Source organism: Carassius auratus, chromosome 12 (genome assembly GCF_003368295.1).
Source record: "Carassius auratus strain Wakin chromosome 12, ASM336829v1, whole genome shotgun sequence".
Classification (NCBI taxonomy): Eukaryota; Metazoa; Chordata; class Actinopteri; order Cypriniformes; family Cyprinidae; genus Carassius; species Carassius auratus.
In genome coordinates, this window is record NC_039254.1 from 14820610 (window position 1) to 14840917 (window position 20308).

The 20308-nt window shown below is 36.0% G+C and overlaps 1 protein-coding gene across 1 annotated transcript; it reads left to right on the top strand.

Moving 5' to 3' along the window:
• The first annotated feature begins 764 nt into the window (after window positions 1-764).
• Window positions 765-19941, top strand: LOC113111936 (coiled-coil domain-containing protein 6). The gene is made up of 9 exons (XM_026277198.1): window positions 765-1023; window positions 6304-6453; window positions 8068-8196; window positions 8275-8378; window positions 8592-8752; window positions 10067-10223; window positions 11197-11297; window positions 11699-11820; window positions 16868-19941. The coding sequence occupies exons 1-9, from the start codon at window positions 790-792 to the stop codon at window positions 17000-17002; spliced, it is 1293 nt and encodes a 430-aa protein (XP_026132983.1). The 5' UTR covers window positions 765-789; the 3' UTR covers window positions 17003-19941.
• The last annotated feature ends 367 nt before the right edge of the window (window positions 19942-20308 follow it).

A 20308-nucleotide genomic window follows, 5' to 3' on the forward strand; every position in this document is an offset into this window, starting at 1 on the left:
TAACCCAAAACTGGGGAAATGTGATTAAAATGCCATAAAATGTCACTTTTGAAGATTACTTAAAGCAAGCACAGTCCAGCTTTCATTTTCCATACTTATGAGCTCTAATATCTTAATTAAATTCTAAATGAAATGCATCTTAGTAAGTTCTCCATATAAGCTCATGATATAAAGGTTCATCATACAAAACAATCTTCACTCCAAACTAGCCGCTTTCGTTCACTTGGATGGAATACTTGGAATTTATTAACTTTTTGAGGCCATTTTGGCCATTTTTGGTTGCATGGGCTTTAAATGTAAGCACAAAAATGCTGAGACAATATTAAAAACATCTTAACTTGTTCTTCAAAGATAAACAAGTCTTACGGGTTTGGAACATTATGAGAGTGTAATAATGAACTTACCTAGCTGAACATTTAAGGTTAACATAGCTGCATTCAGTTGATTTTACGTAACTTATTATGAATTTTATAAATGTCAAACATACCGAAACCAGACCCTGGTGTCCAGCTTTTTTTTTTTTTTTTGCAAGCTAAATCATATCCGCGTTGAGAAAATTAACAGCTACCACATGACTGCTGCTGTCGAATCAATAATTTACACCTTTATAATGATACCTTGAATTCTAAACATACAGTAAGTTCTTTAAACAGCTATAAGCCCCGCCCATTTTCAGAGCGAACCGTTTAAAGGAACCGATTCGCTCAAATGAATCAAATCGCTAGAGGTCGCTGTAACGACTCCCATGCTACAGTAGTATTTCATTCCCCATTCTCTCACTGATGCTCAATGATGGCGGATAGTGCGAGTGAGAGCGACACGGACGGAGCCACCCCTCAGTGCTCCTCATCCTTGTCCTCCTCCATCCTTATCTCTTCATTCCGTCTAGAGGAGTTGACGAACCGCCTGGCTTCTTTACAGCAAGAGAATAAAGTGCTGAAGATCGAGCTCGAGACGTTTAAATTGAAGTGTAAAGCTCTGCAGGAGGAGAACAGAGACTTGCGCAAAGCCAGTGTCACCATAGTGAGTCATTCACACGTGTTTTGACAATTATTACTTATTTACCTGAATACTCATGACATCTCACAATAATACTGAGGAGTTCAACCATTTCAGGTGTTATTAAACTTATTTACAGTAGCTAACAGTGTACATTTTAGATTCACTGAAGCTAATGTGCTAATGTATAACCTTTATTGTCTCATATTTTTCGTTATGTCTTGTTAATTAAAAAGAAAATTACTAAACAAGCACCTTTTAGCCCCCCTTGGTTGTGTTTAGAGTCTTAAGAAACATTAAGAAGCATGAGCTAGCAGCACAATACAAAGTTAATTTGGCATAAGAATTAACTTACTTTGGGTAATTCATTTTCATACTTCACTTTAATACATAATCCTCATTTTCATACAGTATGTACTGTAATCTTAGTTGAGTAAGCTGAATCAGTATCTTGTTTAAAATTCAAGATTCATGAAAACGTGGTCTCATTTTTGTTAAGTGACACTACAGTTAAGTACAGTAGCATGTGCCAATGAGAGCACAATCGTTATAACTCATTTATTGACACAATATTGACTAGCTTTGGTTAGTTAGTGATTATTCTGCGGGTATGTTATGAGTCATGTGGCCTCTTAGAGCTGATAGTATCACACTGTAACCCTGTAAACACTGACATATAAAATGTTTGACATTTTTGTTTGTTTGCTTGCTTGCTTGTTTTTTTTTTTTGGGGGGGGGGGGGGGGGGGGGGGGGTGTATGTACTATCTTTGAAAGAAAGTGCTTAATGTTTATAAACCGTATATACTTGATAAAGCTGCTTAAAAAAATTGAAATAAAAACAGCACCATGCATGTATGTATAGTTTAAAACAAAGGACCAGAAACCAATCACAAAGAGTAGGCTACTTTCTTCATTTAAGAGCATGAGATACAGTGGAAGTGGGGAAAAACCGCCATAAAGACTTGAGTAATTTTACATTTACAATAAGATTTACTATTAAAAATAAAACATGGAAGAAATGTTGTGTGATTATTCCTTAAAAAATTATGTTCGTTTCATTTTAATAGAAGTAGAAGGCTATGTACATTCTGCTGAACAATAGTAATAGATTTCTGGTAATTACTTGTCTTTAAAATAAAGCAGACTTTTATTTTGAAGGGTTACCGTACCTTTACAGTTCTTTGTATGTGATAATACAGTCTATGATGTGATATGACGCTAGTTTTACTCAAATCAAATGGTCAGTTGCTCATGAAGTGACTCTCAGTGCAGTTCTGGAGATGTTCCTCATTTGTTCACGTCTTTATTTAGTGAGAGGAAAGACGCTGAAATCACTGCGAGCATCACGCGCGCTTCCGTGAGTTTAATGAATGAAGACGCGCTTCATTAAGACACGAAGAACATGCAGGATTCATATTTAAATAGACTTTTCCAGCTTAATATTTACAGATATTAGTCCATATCGCGATTTGATGTGAGTGCAATGATTTACTTTTGATTAATTCATTCAAGATTTGACAAATTCTGTGACATTTCGCGTTAAACTGTAAATTCAATTTTTATGACTGGATTCCGCGATTCCGTCTGCCTTTTCCGCATCGCAGAAATCATAGGGCCCTACAGTAGACATCTGCCTGCCGTTAGTCAAATGCCTTAAAACCGAAGTATCTCCATATAATGGAGCCAGTTGTCCTTTTTTGATACTAGTTCTGTAGCCTCCAGGCTGGTTGAGGACGCCGCCATGTTTATGAGACAACATGCGAGGGGAGGGGTAACGAAATCAAGGAGGCAGGGGGCGAGCACTGCACAGAGAAGGCAAACAAACAAATTGGCGGAATCAGAATTAAATATAAACAATATATTGATATAAACGATATTTCAAAATCCATATCGTGTTTAAAAATATATATCGATGTATTTTAATTATCAGGTAATATCATGATAGGTAAAAATTGATAGCCTGAATAGAGCTTAATATAGCTTTGGATAAAAGCGTCTGTTAAATGCATAAATATTGAGATATCGGCCACCCCTAGGTGTCAGCATGTGTTTATACACTCAAAAGAGAGAAAGCAGCTGGTCTCTGGTTTGACAATTATATTGTGTTATCTGCGTAAAGTTCTTCATCATCATGCACTTCCTATTCTCTCAGGGTCTGCAGACGGCTTCTCAATAACACCTATATGTAGAAATAACAACTTTTCTGTTAGACTTTCAGTTCCTTGTATGTCATGCACATGGGTTTTAGGGTGCATTGCACATTGGTCTCTATACAAGCCAGATGAACTTGGCTTGTCTGTGTAAATTCTAACTAAACCATTGTCCTGAAATGCCTTTGATATATCCTCATTCATTATGTTTTCCTAGGCCCACTTTTGCTACCTCCAACAATTCTTTAAATTGTTGCAGCTGCATTTAGAAACAAACTTCATGCTTGTGCAGGCTTTTGTTCTGCATTTATTAGTCAAGAAGGCCATTTTCTTAAGCTGTAAGCTTTATTAGCTTAACCTTTGTATTATGTTCTAGGTCAATTTGACCCATTTTGATTTTTGAGCTGTTGGTACTGAATTGGTTGGTACTGTTGGTACTTCCTCAGACTCAGATGGTAAAAGTGAGCTTTCATTTCTATTTTTAGTGTATATGAAACACTATTTAACTTATATTTTTCTTCCAGAAATTTTTTAACTTTTTCTCATTTAGAGCCATGAACGTGTCTAAAAAAAAAACGTGTTCCAAGTTTGAAGTTGATATAAAAAAAAGGAGGTTCTTATGCAATTTTGTTTAGGCGTTATACCAAAACTAGCCACCGGGTGCCATTCAAAGTCTACTGAATTTTTTTGTATGCAATTTTTTCAAAATTTCTCTCTCAATATTACTTTTATCACAAAATAACCACCAAATATGGAATCTTGAGACACCTGGAGACCTTTCCAACGATATATATTTTGTCAAGATTATAAAAAGTTTTGATTCTAAAACTGTTATACATTTTGTAAAATGATATCCCCACTAAGGGGGAGGAAAGGTTACAGTAAAAGGGTGTAAAAAATAATGATGATTAAATGACTTATCAATTCAATTTACGCTGCTTGTTTCAAAGGGAAGCGCACACTTTGTGCACGTAATCTGCTCTTGATCCAATGTTTTCAGCATCTCAGTGACTGCAGTGAACTCTGTTATTGAATGTGCAAAAAATGTTAAAAAAAATGTCAATATGTGGGAGTAATAGAAGAGCAGACATATGGATAAATCTGACAACGCAAGAGAGAACTCAATTCGGGCCAGTTTTCAGAGCGCAGACACTGACACACGTCTCACAGCACGCGAGTACTCTTTGTGGTTTTATTTAATTTTAACAAAAAGGCATGTTGTGTGTCACTGCAGTTAAATTAGTGTCTTTCATGATAAAACCTTAATATCAAACCTATATATTGTGTTTAATGGAAAATAAGAAATGCTTAATACCGTATTTTTCGGACTATAAGTCGCACCTAAGTATAAGTCGCATCAGTCCAAAAATTCGTCATGATGAGGAAAAAAGACATATATAAGTTGCACTGGACTAAAAGTCGCATTTATTTAGAACCAAGAACCAAGAGAAAGCATTACTGTCTACAGCCGCGAGAAGGTGCTCTATGTTTTCAGTAGTGGGCTACAGGAGCACTGAGCAGCATAGAGCGCTCTCTGGTGGCTGTAGACGGTAATATTTTATCTTGGTTCATTTCCCTTGGTTCATGTCAAATTAATTTTGATAAGTCGCACCTGACAAGCCAAATTATGAAAAAAAGTGTGACTTATAGTCCGGAAAATACAGTAAATGCATTACACTGTAATTAAACCCATTAGATTTTAGCCGACTAAATGTACTGTAGATTTAGTCGACTAAAACTAAAAACAATTCATATGACTAAAATATGACTAAAACTAAATGCCATTTTAGTCAAAAGACCATGACTAAAACTAAATCAAACTTTTCTGTGAAAATTAACACTGATATGAATGTATTTCTGAAAGGAACTGACTTTAAAAGTTTCAATGGCATTTTTTCCCTTCTTATCACTGCTGATCCATAAGCGCCACCTGTTGTCAGAGAGTGAATTTGCATTCTCATTCAGAGAATCTTTTTTAAATTCTGATTAAAATGCAGTGGTTGGTTCTAATTTCAAATGGCTTTTTAAAAAATTAAGTATGTTTAGTTGTTGTGGTAGTAGCAAGTTTCATGGCAAGGAAAAATATTTCTGGCTGTTAATTGTCTGAAGTCACCAGTCACAGATGTGAAAGTTAGTTTTAGGCCCTGCTTGCAAGTGTAGAAATTAGGACAAAAGTTTTGCAATTTCCCTACCGTAGAGTAAGGTAAAATAATATACCTGGCGGGGAAAAAAAATCATTTTCATTTATTTCACATTGCAATTGTTTTACAATATATGGCCAATTACTATCATAGGAATAATAATATCAAATTATTATTATTATTATTATTATTATTATTATTATTATTATTATTGTTGTTGTTGTTATTTTATCCTAATTAAATTCACAAGTTGCAGTAGTGAAATTTAGAGTGGCAATTCTCGGAGAGCAAGAAACATCCAAAAATACAGTACACAAATAATAAAAAAAAGAAATTAATATAAAATAAAAATAAAAAATGATCATCCGACGGGAATGGTTAGTTCTCTGTAAAATTTGTTGAAAATGTACTCACCCTCAGGCCAACCAAAATGTACATGAGTTTCTTTATCATATTTGTAGGAATTTAACATAACTTACTTCACTTGCTTAGCAGTGGATGCAGTGAATGGGTGCCATCAGCCAAAACATTACAATAATCCACACATAATCCGCACGACTGCACTCCATCAATTAACATTTTGTGAAGTGAAAAGCTGCATGTTTATAAGAAACAAATCCATAGGGGTTCCTAGGGGTGAAAGAAAATATCAATACATGTGAGTAACGCGATATTTAGTTTGCTGATACTGTATCGATATAAAAATGCTAAATTTGTTTCGGAACAAACACATCTATATTTTATAGGCCTAAAGGTGAGTACATTTTCAGCAGATTTTCATTTGAGGTTAACAATTCTTTGAACAAAAAGTTTTTTCTTCATTTATTCACAGCCACATCATCAACCGTTTATTGTGATTATATACACAAACAAAGTGAAGAGATGTGTTTGTTGCTCAGAGTCAACAATATAGGGTTAATGAAACACAACTATTACCTGCTACTGGTGTATGTTCAGCAGATGTAGCCTGACATTGTTCTGCTTTCTAAAAATGTTTTCTTTATTTTTTTAGCAAGCGAGAGCAGAACAAGAAGAAGAGTTCATCAGTAACACCCTTTTCAAGAAGATTCAGGCCCTGCAGAAAGAGAAAGAAACACTAGCGGTCAACTATGAGGAGGAAGAAGAGTTCCTCACTAATGAGCTCTCCAGAAAACTTATGCAAGTAAGTGCTCAACTCTCGTCCAGTGCCCTGACGTTTTATCAGACCCGTCAGATTTTCTTACCAGGGTTTACTGCGCATGCGCACATCAATATTGCGTCCATTTTCTCATGCTAAACAACAATATTTAATGTATCTGCATTACTGTAAGAGTAGGTTTAGGCATAGGATAGGTGTAGACTTTAATAAAAAACAATCTAATACATAGAAAAAAAAATATTTATTGCCATTTTCCTGTAACTGTATCCCTTCTAGCTTCAACCGTGAATATAACACATAATTACTGTATTTGCATTACTGTAAGGATAGGTTTAGGGTTATGGTAGGTATAGATGTACATAAACCATCATTTTATCTGCAGCATTTTTCCTGGTCAAATTGTACTAATGGGAGGTAGCAAAATCTGACAGGGTAGCACAAATCGACAGAAACCCGGTCTCTGAATTGGATTCGTTCTCTGTGGCAGAGCAGCGAGTGTTGAGCACATATTGCATGGCAAACACAGAACACATGTTTCAGTGAAGGAAGATGATTACCACATCTGTGTTCAAAGTTCCAGTGATAAGACACTGAGGAGGAGTACAGGAAATGTTGTTCAAGGTCTGCTCTGTAAGCAGTCTTGACCAAGTCTTCTGGGGTCATTTAAACAAACACACAACCTTGTTAAGAGTGATAGACTGCCGTTTCTAGACTCACCTTCCAAAGCTTCCTCAAATAGTTTCCCAGTTCCACCACAGTGTTGAGGTTTATCTGACTTTGAGGCAGTGATTCATTCACTTTAGGGGAACTGCTTTAGCAGTGCTGTCTTTAAGGAACTTCTTCTAAATTAAAGGGTCAGGGTAATTCTGTTTGTCCTCAATGTCCTGTGGAACATGAGAGAAAGAGCCACAGATGGAGTGGGGAAGAGAGAGCTGCAGAGAAGCATATGGTCACCCGTGGTTTTACAGATTTCCTCACAGATGGGAAAATGTTGAGTCATGGGTTGCAGTTTGATGAAAATGCAGCTGTAAGCACTCGACAAATTCCAGTTATAGCTGCAAACTGTAAACGGTTTCATTTAAAAAAGAAAAATAAATACTGGAACCAAATGATTTTCATGATATCTGATCCGATCTTCACTCTCACATGATCCCTCAGAAATCATTCTGATATGCTGATTTGGAGCTCAATATCTTTAATAATGTTATGATTATCAACGTTGTAAAGAGCTGACGATACGCTATATAGAAAAAAATACTAGGCCTGTGTCTGAAATTGCCCCCTATACCTTTAAATAGGAGGGGACAGCCATCCGTAGTGGTGTCCGAAACCATAGTGGACGAGTGCACTCATTCAATCCCATAATGCACCGCAATAACAATTGATGTTCACTTATTGGCTAGAGAATATCTATAAAGCCAAATAAATTCCCACTTATCACTAGAAGACCATTACTACTAGAGATGCAAATTTTATGAGTTTTGCAATGAATATAAAACAACAAATGCAAACTATGCAAAAGCATGTGCTTTTCCGGCAGAAATTCTTCAAATGTGTGGCTTGAACAGCTTCAGTCTGGTACACATTATTTTCATAGCTGTATCAGTTTGAAGTCCATTTTCTCCATTTCTTGCTCAGTTACAACACGAGAAAGCCGAACTGGAGCAGCACTTAGAACAGGAGCAGGAGTTTCAAGTCAACAAACTGATGAAGAAGATCAAAAAGCTGGAGAACGACACGATCACCAAACAGCTCACCTTAGAGCAGGTAACTCCCTCAAATCTTGCGCATTGAGCTGATGACATTTTTTTTTGCATCTGTTTGAACTCTTTTGTGTTCTTTTAGCTTAGACGTGAAAAGATCGACTTGGAGAACACCTTAGAGCAAGAACAAGAAGCTCTTGTGAATCGGCTGTGGAAACGCATGGACAAACTGGAAGCAGAAAAAAGGCCAGTGCAGTTCTTTTGTGTCAGTAGCTGCTGCTTTGGGGAACACTGCTACAGCTCACTTCAGACATAGAAACACTGTAATGCCACTTTGAATATTTAAAGTGCCCTACATGTGTTGAACACCTGCTTATGTGTTTAATAGGTCAGCTATATCTGCATGCTTTCTTTCCTGATGAAAGAGATTTACAGATCTGCTTTGTTCCAACCCTGTAGGATTCTTCAGGAGAAGCTTGACCAGCCTGTCTCCGCTCTGACGTCCCCCAGAGACATCTCAATGGAGATCGACTCACCTGAGAATATGATGCGACACATCCGCTTCCTCAAGAGTGAGGTGGAGCGGCTGAAGAAGAACCTCCGCACTGCAGAGCTACAGCGTAAGAGCTGGACTGCATTCCATTTACTCTTGTCCTTTGACAATATAAAATAAAAACTCGCCCTATTATTTCGACAACCAGTATAGCACGCGTTCATCTATTCTTTTATGAATATTCTGCCAAGAAAACTTTTGTATTTGTAATCTTTTATCCAAATGTAATAACTTGTGCTGTGCCTGAAATAACTTTCCTTTTCATTTGATGATCAAAAGTGACAGGGAAGTCTTATTTTAACAATTATAGCCGGTGATTTTTTTTTAAAAATGGTATAATGTTTTGTTGCCACTAGATGGCAGTACATAAATTGACAAGAATATGGGACCACAAAACTTAAGTTTTAAGTTGTCTTAAGTGTCAATTTTCCGAAATTTTGATTTATTTTATACATCATCTTAATGCTGATTAAATAAGCTTTCCATTGATGTATGGTTTATTAGGATCGGACAATATTTGAAAATCTGGAATCTGAGGGTGCACAAAAATCTAAATACTGGGAAAATCACCTTTGAAGTTGTCCAGATGAATTCTTAGCAATGCTAAGATTAGAAAGAATTATATTTATATAAATAATAAATGCTGCTCTTTTAACTTTTTTTACTGAAAAGGTATTGCAGTTTCCATATATATATATATATATATATATATATATATATATATATATATATATTTGACAGCACAACAGATACCAACATTGATAGTTCTAATAATAAATCAGCTTATAGAATGATTTTATTAATCATTTGACACTTTAGACTTGAGTAATGGCTGATGGAAATTCAGCTTTGCATCACAGAAATCACATATAATATTTATTTATTCATTTATTTATTTTTTTCAGCTAGCCGGATTTATCATTTTCATTTAATTTAATTTGATGTAATATAATGATTAAAACGGTAATAAAAACAAAACAAAAAAACTAAGTAAAGATTAATAAAAGAAAAAAAAAACTAATAAATAAAAATTACAAAAACACAAAAAAATTACTAAAACCTATTTAAACTAAAAAAATGAAAAATATATAAAAATAAAGCCGAATTCAGAATATTAATAATACCTATAATAGTTTACCACAATACAAAAAAAAATGCTATTTAGATTTTTGTAAAATAACAACATATGCTCTAATGCGTCATCATATTTCCATTAACTGGGCCAAAACTTTCTGTCAGTCACATGCTTTTTATCATGTTGACCACATTTGGTCTCATGGATGTGCACATGAACAAATGCACTGTTACCGCATGACTTCACCATAAAGATAAGATCTGCTCATTTTAGTGTGTGTGTGTGTGTGTGTGTGTGTGTCAACAGAGACCGAGAAGAGGGCTCAGTACATAGAGGAAGAGCGCCACATGCGGGAGGAGAACATCCGGCTGCAGAGGAAGCTCCAGAGAGAGGTGGAGCGCAGGGAGGCACTGTGCCGGCAGCTCTCCGAGAGCGAGTCCAGCTTGGAGATGGACGATGAGAGGTAACCCCCTCCCCAAAACACCACACCTGACCTAACTCATCAGTACAGACTCCAAGAAAGGGTTGTGTCAAACAAAGGAGACATGCAATATGTGCAGTAGTGCAGGGGCTTCAGGAATAGTCTATAATCATATTATAATTGCTGTTTTAATTATGTGGAAAGTGAAACTGACATTATGGAGTAATCAAATAACTTTAAAAACTCAACAACAAAAAGGGGGAAGGCTTGTTACTGCGTGATGATAGTAATTGCACAAATGGCCTTAAGCTATTACCTAAATAAATCATTTATTAAATCATGAAAAGGTTTAAATAAAATAAATCATTTTAAAATCAAAGTAATAAAAAAACTTTTAAGAAAATTAACTACTTTATTTGTTTACTTGCATGTTATGTGACCAAAACCAATGAACATGCAAATGTAATAATTATTATAATATATTTTATTGAAGGTGTACTTCAAGTAAATATATTAGGTGAAAGACAAAAAAAAAAGTTGGTGAAGATATATGTGAATTTAAATGTGTTAAAATGACAAAAGCCTTCCAAAGACATAAAAAATACATGGTTAACCTACAGAGTTGGATAATTTATTGCATGACATGTTCAGGTTACGGCTCTGGTAACAGCCTACAGTGTCTTATTATTCTGATTGAATTTACTGATTAAATGTAGTAATATGACAAAAAATGCATACATCTAATAAGGTTACAAAAAATACCCTGGTAATCATTTGCCAAATAATGCTCTGTAAAGAAATTTCTCACACAACTGTGAATTGAAACAGTTTGAAGAATATGAAATCTTTGGGAGTCAGCTGGCCACAACAGGCCTAACCAGTCAATGTACCAGCACAAAAACACACTCAGAAAAGTGTTGTATAATCAACGTTTTGCATAGATTCCCAGATCATTTCGTAACACCTACTGCTTCAATCACATGCTCCGTTCTAACCTCCATCTGTTTTTATGCAGGTACTTTAATGAGATGTCCGCTCAAGGCCTACGTTCCCGTACCGTATCCAGCCCCATTCCCTACAGCCCGTCCCCATCCTCCAGCAGACCCATCTCACCAGGTACACCAGGTCTACTCGCTAAAATATTTTATGTACATTTCCTAATTCACTTGATCATTTTAATCTGCATTGAAAATTGTGTTAATGTATGGATCGTGTCATCATTTACTCTTGTCGTTCCTAACCTGTGGAACGTCTGTGAGTCACAAAAGATGAATTCTGGAGTAGTATCCTGGCTGCACTTTTCAACATAATGAACTGGATCTGTCAAGCTGCAAAAAATGTTATTCACTGACATGTATATATTTTGTTAACTGATTGGTATAACACAAAGATGAATGACATCCACATTGATTGTTGTTGCAAGGTAATTGGCAACCAGTATATTTATGTTGTTTATAATGCACCTCAAGGAATTTGCTAAGGCCTTGCTGTTTTTCTACGCATGCTCTGTTCTGCAGGGTTGTCTCATGCGAGTCACACAGTGGGCTTCACACCACCAACTACGCTGACCAGAGCAGGCATGTCCTACTACAACACACCCGGCCTGCATGTCCATGTAGGAGCCTCTCACGGCATTGCAGTGAGTTCCTTCTGCACCATCATCACTGTCTGTTTTCCTTTTTAATCTCTCTCTGTTAATGTATTTGTTAAGACTGTCACGGATATATGCATGAAATATATATATATTTTTACTTATTTTAATTGCTTTTCCATAAGACTAACACCTGTTTCACATATAATCCGTCAGCAGTGCGTATGCAGTCCGTTTGCGTTACGTATGTTGTGCTGAAGCAGCATGAACTCATTGTGCTTTCACACAGGGCGCGTTTGCAGTCCGCTACTGATCCGCCGCTGTTTAAGCCACAAAACACAAGCTTTGTCCATTATTTTGATATCAAATCAGGTAAAAAAAAAAATACAATAAAAAATAAAATCAAAAAGCTTTTTCAGCTTTGTGGTACTCTTTCATCACAGTACAGTAACAATCTTTCATAGACACATTTAAATTCAAATATAAACAACGTATTATTCATGCATTTGACTGCTAGGAACAAGCTGCAACACTTTTAAACACAACATTAGCCTACTTTTCTTGTTAGGATATCACAAACATTTAAAATTAAAACTCACCACTGACAGAAACAGTCGACTCTAGTGCCTTTTGCATTTAAATCTTTATTACACGCAATCAAACGGGTCTTAAATAACTTAGTTTTTCTGGCACTTTGAAAGTGCATATATAATGTTGCCTTGTTTCTCTAAAGTTGCTCCTTTTCTTGTTTTAAATCTAGCCAAAACCCATGTGTTGCGTGTGAAACACAGTAGGCTTTGATTAGTATACATTTATTGTGAAATGACTGCATTTCCATGTCAATCCATGTTCATTTTTACCGCGAACAATGCACTGTTACTTTAATTCAGCGCATGCAGCACAGCAAAAATAGAGTCGGTACGTAAACGATCGCTGCACTGCTGCAGACGCACTGCTCCTGGAACGCACTGACGGACCGCAACTGCGTGCAGTGTGAACGCTGGAATCCGTTAACATGGGTGTATAAAAAAATACGCAACGCATACACACCGCAGAAGGAGGATGTGTGAAACGGGCGTAAGAAGGTATATTTATGGTATTTTATATGTATATTTTTACTAAAAATGGCAAATTAACGCGAGAGCCCAATTCCAAAACCGCGCCAATGGGAGGGGAAATTTCTGCAGGTGATTTACTAACGTTGCACAAAGTAAAGAACACGGATGCAAAATCTCATTTTCATATCGACCAATGCAATATACGAAGAGCAGAACAAATTAGCGTAGTCGCAAATAGAAAATAACAAAATAAGCCACAGTACGTTAAAACAAACCAGAGGCCAAAAAAAAGATGTTTTGATAGACCTGGTATTGTCTGACTCCTAGTTAAGGATTCCAAGTTTTCTTTTATTCCCTGAAGCAAATTAAAAATAACATGGCTTGGCAAATGATATGTTCGGATAATGTGTTCTTCTGGCATTCCAAATAAATGAATTAATGTGGAAAAAATCCTCTCCCTTCTACCATGTGCTCTCTGTTCTCTGACTGTTGAGATCCAATGGTGCATCACACCACCTCATCAGTGTGCCTATCAGATGACAGCCAGTGCAGAAAGGAGGGAGAGAGAAAAAAAGTGCAACAAAAATACAAAAACCCGTCCGTCATAAAGAAAAAAACAAACAGACAAATACAATAAAAAACAAAGATACAATTAACCGTGGTTGCATTTTTTTTTTTTTTTTTTGAAGGTCTACTCACATTAATATTCAGGGCTTTGTTTCCCAAAATATCATAACTGAAGGGAATCTGCTGAAGTTTTGGTTTTTGGGAGGAACGAATGTGCGCCACAATGAAGCGAAGAAGTTGCGTGTGCATGAAATACGATACAAAATTTGTTGGCGTGCATTAGATATAAATTCAGCATTTGAGCTGAATTTTGATATACGGTATATCTTGATATTTTTTTTACATGTTGTCCAATGAAACAATGTTTAAGGCAATAAAAACAAATATAGTGAAAGTAACCATGGAGGCAATGCTATATATTATGTGTAAAAACAGGGGCTAAAGTCACAATATATTCTAACAATGTAACATTACAATCTAAAACCAAAAACAATGCAATTCAAAGCAGAAGTTAAATACAATAAACTAAAAGCTAATAAAAATAAAACCAAGAGCACAGATTAATTGCATTACATTTTGATCACCCACAATAGTCACTTTACAAGTTACTCCTATCATAAAATACACTTACCCTACTTTTGGGTTTAGAATTCTACACATGGTACATTTGTCTGTTTGTTGCGCATGCGCGGCGGTGCTTGTTCACTGAAGTCTATGAAGTTGAGCGGAGGATCGCATGCAGAAGGCTCATGCACTCCTGACAGCAAAATGGAAATATTTCCACGGCTAACATTTAATAGATGGAGAATAAACCTGTGAAGTGTAATTTATGAACTGAGGAAAACAGCACATCTCAAATGTGTTAAAGCTCCAGTACCGTCTCTGTCAGCAGCATGAGTCTGGCAGAACATCTGATGGGGCAAGCCTTTTTAAACTGTACTTTGACTATATCATACACGTTAATTGACTTATTTGAGTTATTACATTATTAAAAATGTATGTATGATGTTTAGGAAAAATTGGATTATACACTTTCCCCACAGCAGCTCACTCTGTGTCCTCCTCTGTTTTTCAGATGTGCGTGTATCAAAGTACTGTATGTTGATATAGGTGATATTGCCTCATACCATATCGCTTAAAAAAATAAAATAAATAATAAATAATATATTGTAAAAACTCGATTTCTCAAAGTTTTTGCGTACATATGATACACATCTACCCCACGACCCTAATCCTACCCATTGTAAAGCATATACACACCAAAGTAAACTTTTGCGTATCAATACCACAAGTTTTTGTTTTTATTTGACATGCTATTTATACACACTATCATGAGATCGAGTTGGTCTTTTATAATTTAGCCCCAGGGCAAATTAAATACCCAGTTTTGGGACCCATCCCTACCAACCAATAAGATTTGGGATTTTAGTCACATGCCCAGAACCACAGCTGTTACATAAAACTACAGTTTGGTAGATCATGAACAGGGTATTACTGAGTGGCAGTCACTATCAGTCCAGAAATAGCTTCCGTTGTCACTCTAGTCTTATATCAGATGTTGTTTGAGAAACATCATAGCAAATACAACATTTGAAATGTCTGTTAGAAACATGTAAATGCTGTTTTACTCACTTTCTTCCAGTAACCACTTTATTTCTGCTTTTCTATAAGCATCACCTACTGTCAGAGAGTGCATCTTCAAATCTGAACAGACAAATAGCATGTGGACAGTTTTTGTGGGGAACATTTGCATTGTTATGAACAGGCCATAAAGGTGCATTCACGCTTACCTTTGTTCAGTGAAATATTGTGAGCAATATCCAGTCATTTAAAAGATTTTTAAGAGAGAGAAAAAAGTTCCCCAGAGATATTTAGCTTGATCATGCTAATTTCCCACATGTACCTACAGAAAGATGCTTGATTTGAAAGTGACTTGTGTGTGAACTGTGACAATGTACAGTGGAACTTTTTTACCCACATGATTTTACTTACATTTTGCTAATGTGACTGCGCCTTAATCCAGTTCACCTAACAGTTCATTCAGGACAGCTTTCTGCAGAGTCATCTGAGTAATTAGCACAGTTTCCTTGCAGGCCTAGTCTTTACTATATCTTGATTTTATGTGTTTATTATGCGCAAAAGGTAATTTAGATTACATTTCAACCAATTGTGACTGAATGGTCTGCAGAAACCAGCTTGTGTTTCCACTGATCTAAGAGCCACAAGATGACATAACTGACTATTTTACTACATAACCTGCCCAGAAAACAACCTTAGCTCATTATAGCCAAGTATTAAGACTTTTGAGAAAGTATCACAAGCTGCTTTTGATGGTAAATTCAGAAGTTAATGTACATGTATACATGGGCGGCCACATTTTTGGAATAATTGACACCAACAAAGAATCACCATGAAAACTGGCAAATTTTCCTTGTATTTTAATCATTATGATCACGTCATATAATTGTTGCTTACATATGTTCATTGTTTCTGTCGAATACTAACTGAATGATAAGTATAACTTTATAACTGTACATTACTGTAATATAGTCATTGCACTTTCACCTTTGATAACCAATCACTCTTATTTTTAATGTATACGCAGCTGATGCATTGTGTCCCTTTTTACCTTTTTGCAGAATGAAAAAAAAAACTCTGAAAACATGCTTGCACATTTTTATTTTAGTGTAATTTCATAGATAAAAAAAGTGTTTTACATGCATCTTAAGGATCCCTAATTGTGAATGTGAGGTGGGGGCGGCACGATTGTGCTCTGCCTAGAGCAGCATTTGAGCTTGCGCCGGCCCTGGTTGCATACCTAAATCATATTATACGTTTCTTGTCTTTTTTTTCTCCATCTAAAGTATGCATCTATAACTTTTGTGAGTGCTCTTGCACTCATTTGTTTTGATTTATGCAGAAGACTCTCACATACTCACTCAGGCTTCACAAGCAAAAAAAGCAAAAAGAAGTGCAAGAAGTCTGACATTGTGGTGGCTGTTTTAAAATGAAATTATTATAATGTTAATTCTAGTGAAGAAGGATTTTGAAAGTCTGACAGTAATCAGTGTTGAGTACTACTGCAGAGTTAACCCTGCCTGCTTTAAATGTTTCAGAATGATTAACAGTTGAAAAAAAGTAATCAAATGTAATAAAGCAATTGAAATCGTTACCCTACTTGCAACATTTTAAATAGAGTAACTTGTAATCTGTAACCTATTACATTTCCAAAGTCACCTTTCCAACGCTGAGCATAATAGCATTCAAAAACATAAAAGTCATTTGAAAATAAAATGTTAATTTGTATTGATCAGGGAAAGTAATATGACCTGAGCTACTGTGCAGCATGACATCTGAACTTTACTCGTTGAGAACATTATCCGTGGAAACTAGACGGGGCTGATATGAATCTTCAGCTCTTATAAACATCACATTTGTCAGATTATAGATTTTTTTTTCTCCCCCCACAGAGACCCTCCCCAAGGAGAAGCAACAGTCCAGACAAATTCAAGCGGCCTACACCCCCTCCTTCCCCCAACACCCAGGGTGGTGTCCAGCCCCCGCCTCCCCCTCCACCCGCCATGCAGCAGTCCTTGCAGCCATAGATCAGTGAGCCATCGCAGGGACTCAAAACAGAGCTGCTTCACTGTAACATCCCTCAAGCCAAAGGCTTAAGAATCCTCAATGTCTTCTTCATCTCGCACTGAAACATTCATCTGTGTTGTGTTCATAGTTCTGTGTATGGAAGCATTGATTGTGTCTACTTAAGATGGTGTGAGGTAAAGGCATTTCCAGCTCAGGAGGAGTGAACATCACTTCAGTGTAAAGCGCTGTTTTAGCAAGCCCTTATTGCTTTGGCATTAGTTTGTTTCAAGCGATCTATGCCTTTAGCCACCATTGTTTGATTGTAGACGGACAAAAATATACTACTTAGGAAATGACATGGTCATATATTTTTCATAGTTGAGTATTTTTCCAGTGTTCAGACACTTTAGAAGTGTCAACCAGAGTGCACCAGCAGGACATTCCAGAAAGCCACAGCTGTGCTTCTGTACTCCAAATGGAATCATGGTCAAATGGCCTTTAAAGGATTTAACTGCGGCCCAATATCGCTTTTGAATTCTTGGTTAATAATTCACAAGCAGCTGCCTCAAAAAATGATAAAATAAGTCATCCTGCTTATGCAGCAATATGTATTTGGTTATTTCCTTGTAATCACAATTTTAAAAGCATGACAGCAAAATTATTTGCAGTAATAAGGAGTCTGCCAAAACTTTGTCCAGGTCATATTTCATCCTTTAATCAGAAAGAAAAAAAATTAAAATTAGGCCTTTGCTATTATAATGCATTAGAAAAAAAAGTCTAATTTGGAATGTGCTCAACTGTGTGTATAGCTAAAATATTAACATTTATTTAGAAATATATTTGGATTTCCGAGCAATACATTTTTCTTACATTGTGGCTTTAATTTAATGATGAGCACATTTTCCTTACAAATTATATACCGTATTTTCCTAAAATATAGAGCGCCCTCTCGCGGCTGTAGACGGTAATGTTTTCTCTTGGTTCTTGGTTCTAAATAAATGCGACTTATAGTCCAGTGTGACTTGTATGTTTTTTTCCCTCATCATGACGAATTTGACTGATGCGACTTATACTCAGGTGCGACTTAAAGTCCAAAAAATGCGGTAGTTGTAATGGGGAAGAAAAAAATAAATATTTATGCAGTTTTTTTTTTTTTTTTTTGATTATGGAGTGAAATATGATGCCCTAGTAAGTGACTTCTTGCAGTGTTCACATGAGAACACTCTTGTGTTTCGTGGCTGCTGCAGATTCAGTGCGTTTTAGACATCTTTCAGACTTTAATCCTCCTGGTGGGTTCTAAAAGCTTTTTTTATATTTCAGCCAGACACTTAAAACATTAAATGGTGAACATTAGAAAAGACTAGTCTCCTTTCTTATTACAAACACACCTGCAGCTCTTTTCTGCTCAACAGTGTCTGGTACCACTGAATTCTTTTTTTTTTTGAATATACTGAGTTATAACAATGAGTTTGAACAATTGTGCAAGGAAGTGAGTAAAAGCGTGTGTAAATAGACTTGCTTTACATATGAGGTCCCTTTTGAAGTGTTTCTTCCACTAGTTTGTGTTTAAGTTCATCTTAGACTCCTGTTATTGGTGAGCTTTTTAGGATTCTCCCAGAGTTACCAGATAAATTGCAAACTGAGTTGCAGCTGAACACGTGGAACACGATTACACAAGAAAGCACTTAGGATAGCACAGCTATCATTTCATCCATATTCAAAGTAGACCAATGATTAATTTCCTGGTCTAGCCAGCTGGACTGCAGTTAAGTCCGTTGTTTCGGATAGGTTAGCTGTGGCCAGGTGGATGCTAGGCCGTGTTATGGAACAATATCTCACAAAATCATCACTGTTTTGCTGCAGCATGACATCAGTGCTTTTCACATTTACTACATGGTGTTTGTGTCTGTATTTTCTTTTCATCTTTTATTCTTTACCATGTGTTCTCTGAGAGCACAATTCTCAATAGAATGAGCAGAACAACCAGGAAATGTGTTTTTTTTTTTTTTTTTTTACTTTTTTTTTACTTTTTACTGTTGTCATTGTAAATATGAATGTGTTTGTATAGAAAAAGAATATGCCGTATTGCAAATCTGTTTAAACCGTTTTCAGCTACTTTTTGTCTTTTCCAGCTTCACCCAGCTTTTGTTTTTAAGACTGTTGATGAATGAATGTAATGTTTGCTCATTTTATTGCTACCATTAACAGAAGGGACACCTTTGAGCCTTAACTCACTGCACTATTGCTAAATGTATGCATCATCTGTCTTTTCCCCACATCAGACATTAAAGCCTTAATATGCAGATTTTGATCAGTTTCAAACAGGTACAAGTTTTGCATTGTGTCATTTGTAAAGCAAGAACATGCTACATTATGTAATGGTTATTTTGGTTATTAAAATTATGAGGATGATCATAACTGAAGATTTCGAATCGGTGTAAAACTAATTTTTTTAAGTATTTGCTTTATGAACCTAAAGCACTTTGTAAGTCACTCTGGATAAAAGCATCTGCTAAAGGCCTTAAATATAAATGCTTTGACATGATTGAATTGCATTGAAAATGTACCACCTCTTCACTGTGTGCGTTGTCAACAGATGACATTGTTACATCAACTTCAATCGCACTATTTTTCCCATGTTGCAAAGTAAAGGTTTCAACATATAATTCACATATCGTTTTCAGTAGCTTGTGTATTCTTAAAGGTATTTGAGATATTTTGTGGGAGTACTGTGTGGAAACCTTTTCTGGCCTCTTTTTTTTTTTTTTTGTTCCCACGATCTGTTGTATTGAGCTTTATCTTTGCAGTGCATTCCCATTTAAACATGCAATCTGAGTGTCTGTCCCCCTGGCAGATTCTCAAGGGCCTGCTTTGATTATTTCAAATGTGCATTTTAAAGTTTCTGTTTATGTGTGATCACAAAATGGAGAGTAAAGAGCAGGAAAACTGCATGAGAATAGCTTGATCTCTTGACTCTGCATGAGAATACAGTTCACACACAGTATCTGATTACTTTACCTTATAAGTGGTGAGTGGTAAGTTTAATCAAAGTAAGGTTATACATTTGCAATGAGACTTCCATGGTTTTCATTACACCTTTAATATATGTAAAAGCACAGCACAAACATTCTCCAAGGTATCTTCTTTTACGTTCCATGGAAGAAAATCTTATATGTTTGAAACAACATAATGGTGAATAATTAATGGCAGATTTATTTAATTTCTTTTCTAAATGCACTTTACAAATATCTATGGTCCCTTTAAGATGCAAAGCAAGCAGATGATCCCGGTAACACGTCACTGCTGTATTGTCATCATCAACCAGT

Coding starts and splice junctions, on each gene's coding strand:
- LOC113111936 (XM_026277198.1), top strand. CDS start 790: ATGATGGCGGATAGTGCGAGTGAGAGCGACACGGACGGAGCCACCCCT. Junction 8,753..10,066: donor CCGCACTGCAGAGCTACAGC/GTAAGAGCTGGA, acceptor GTGTGTCAACAG/AGACCGAGAAGAGGGCTCAG. Junction 10,224..11,196: donor TTGGAGATGGACGATGAGAG/GTAACCCCCTCC, acceptor GTTTTTATGCAG/GTACTTTAATGAGATGTCCG.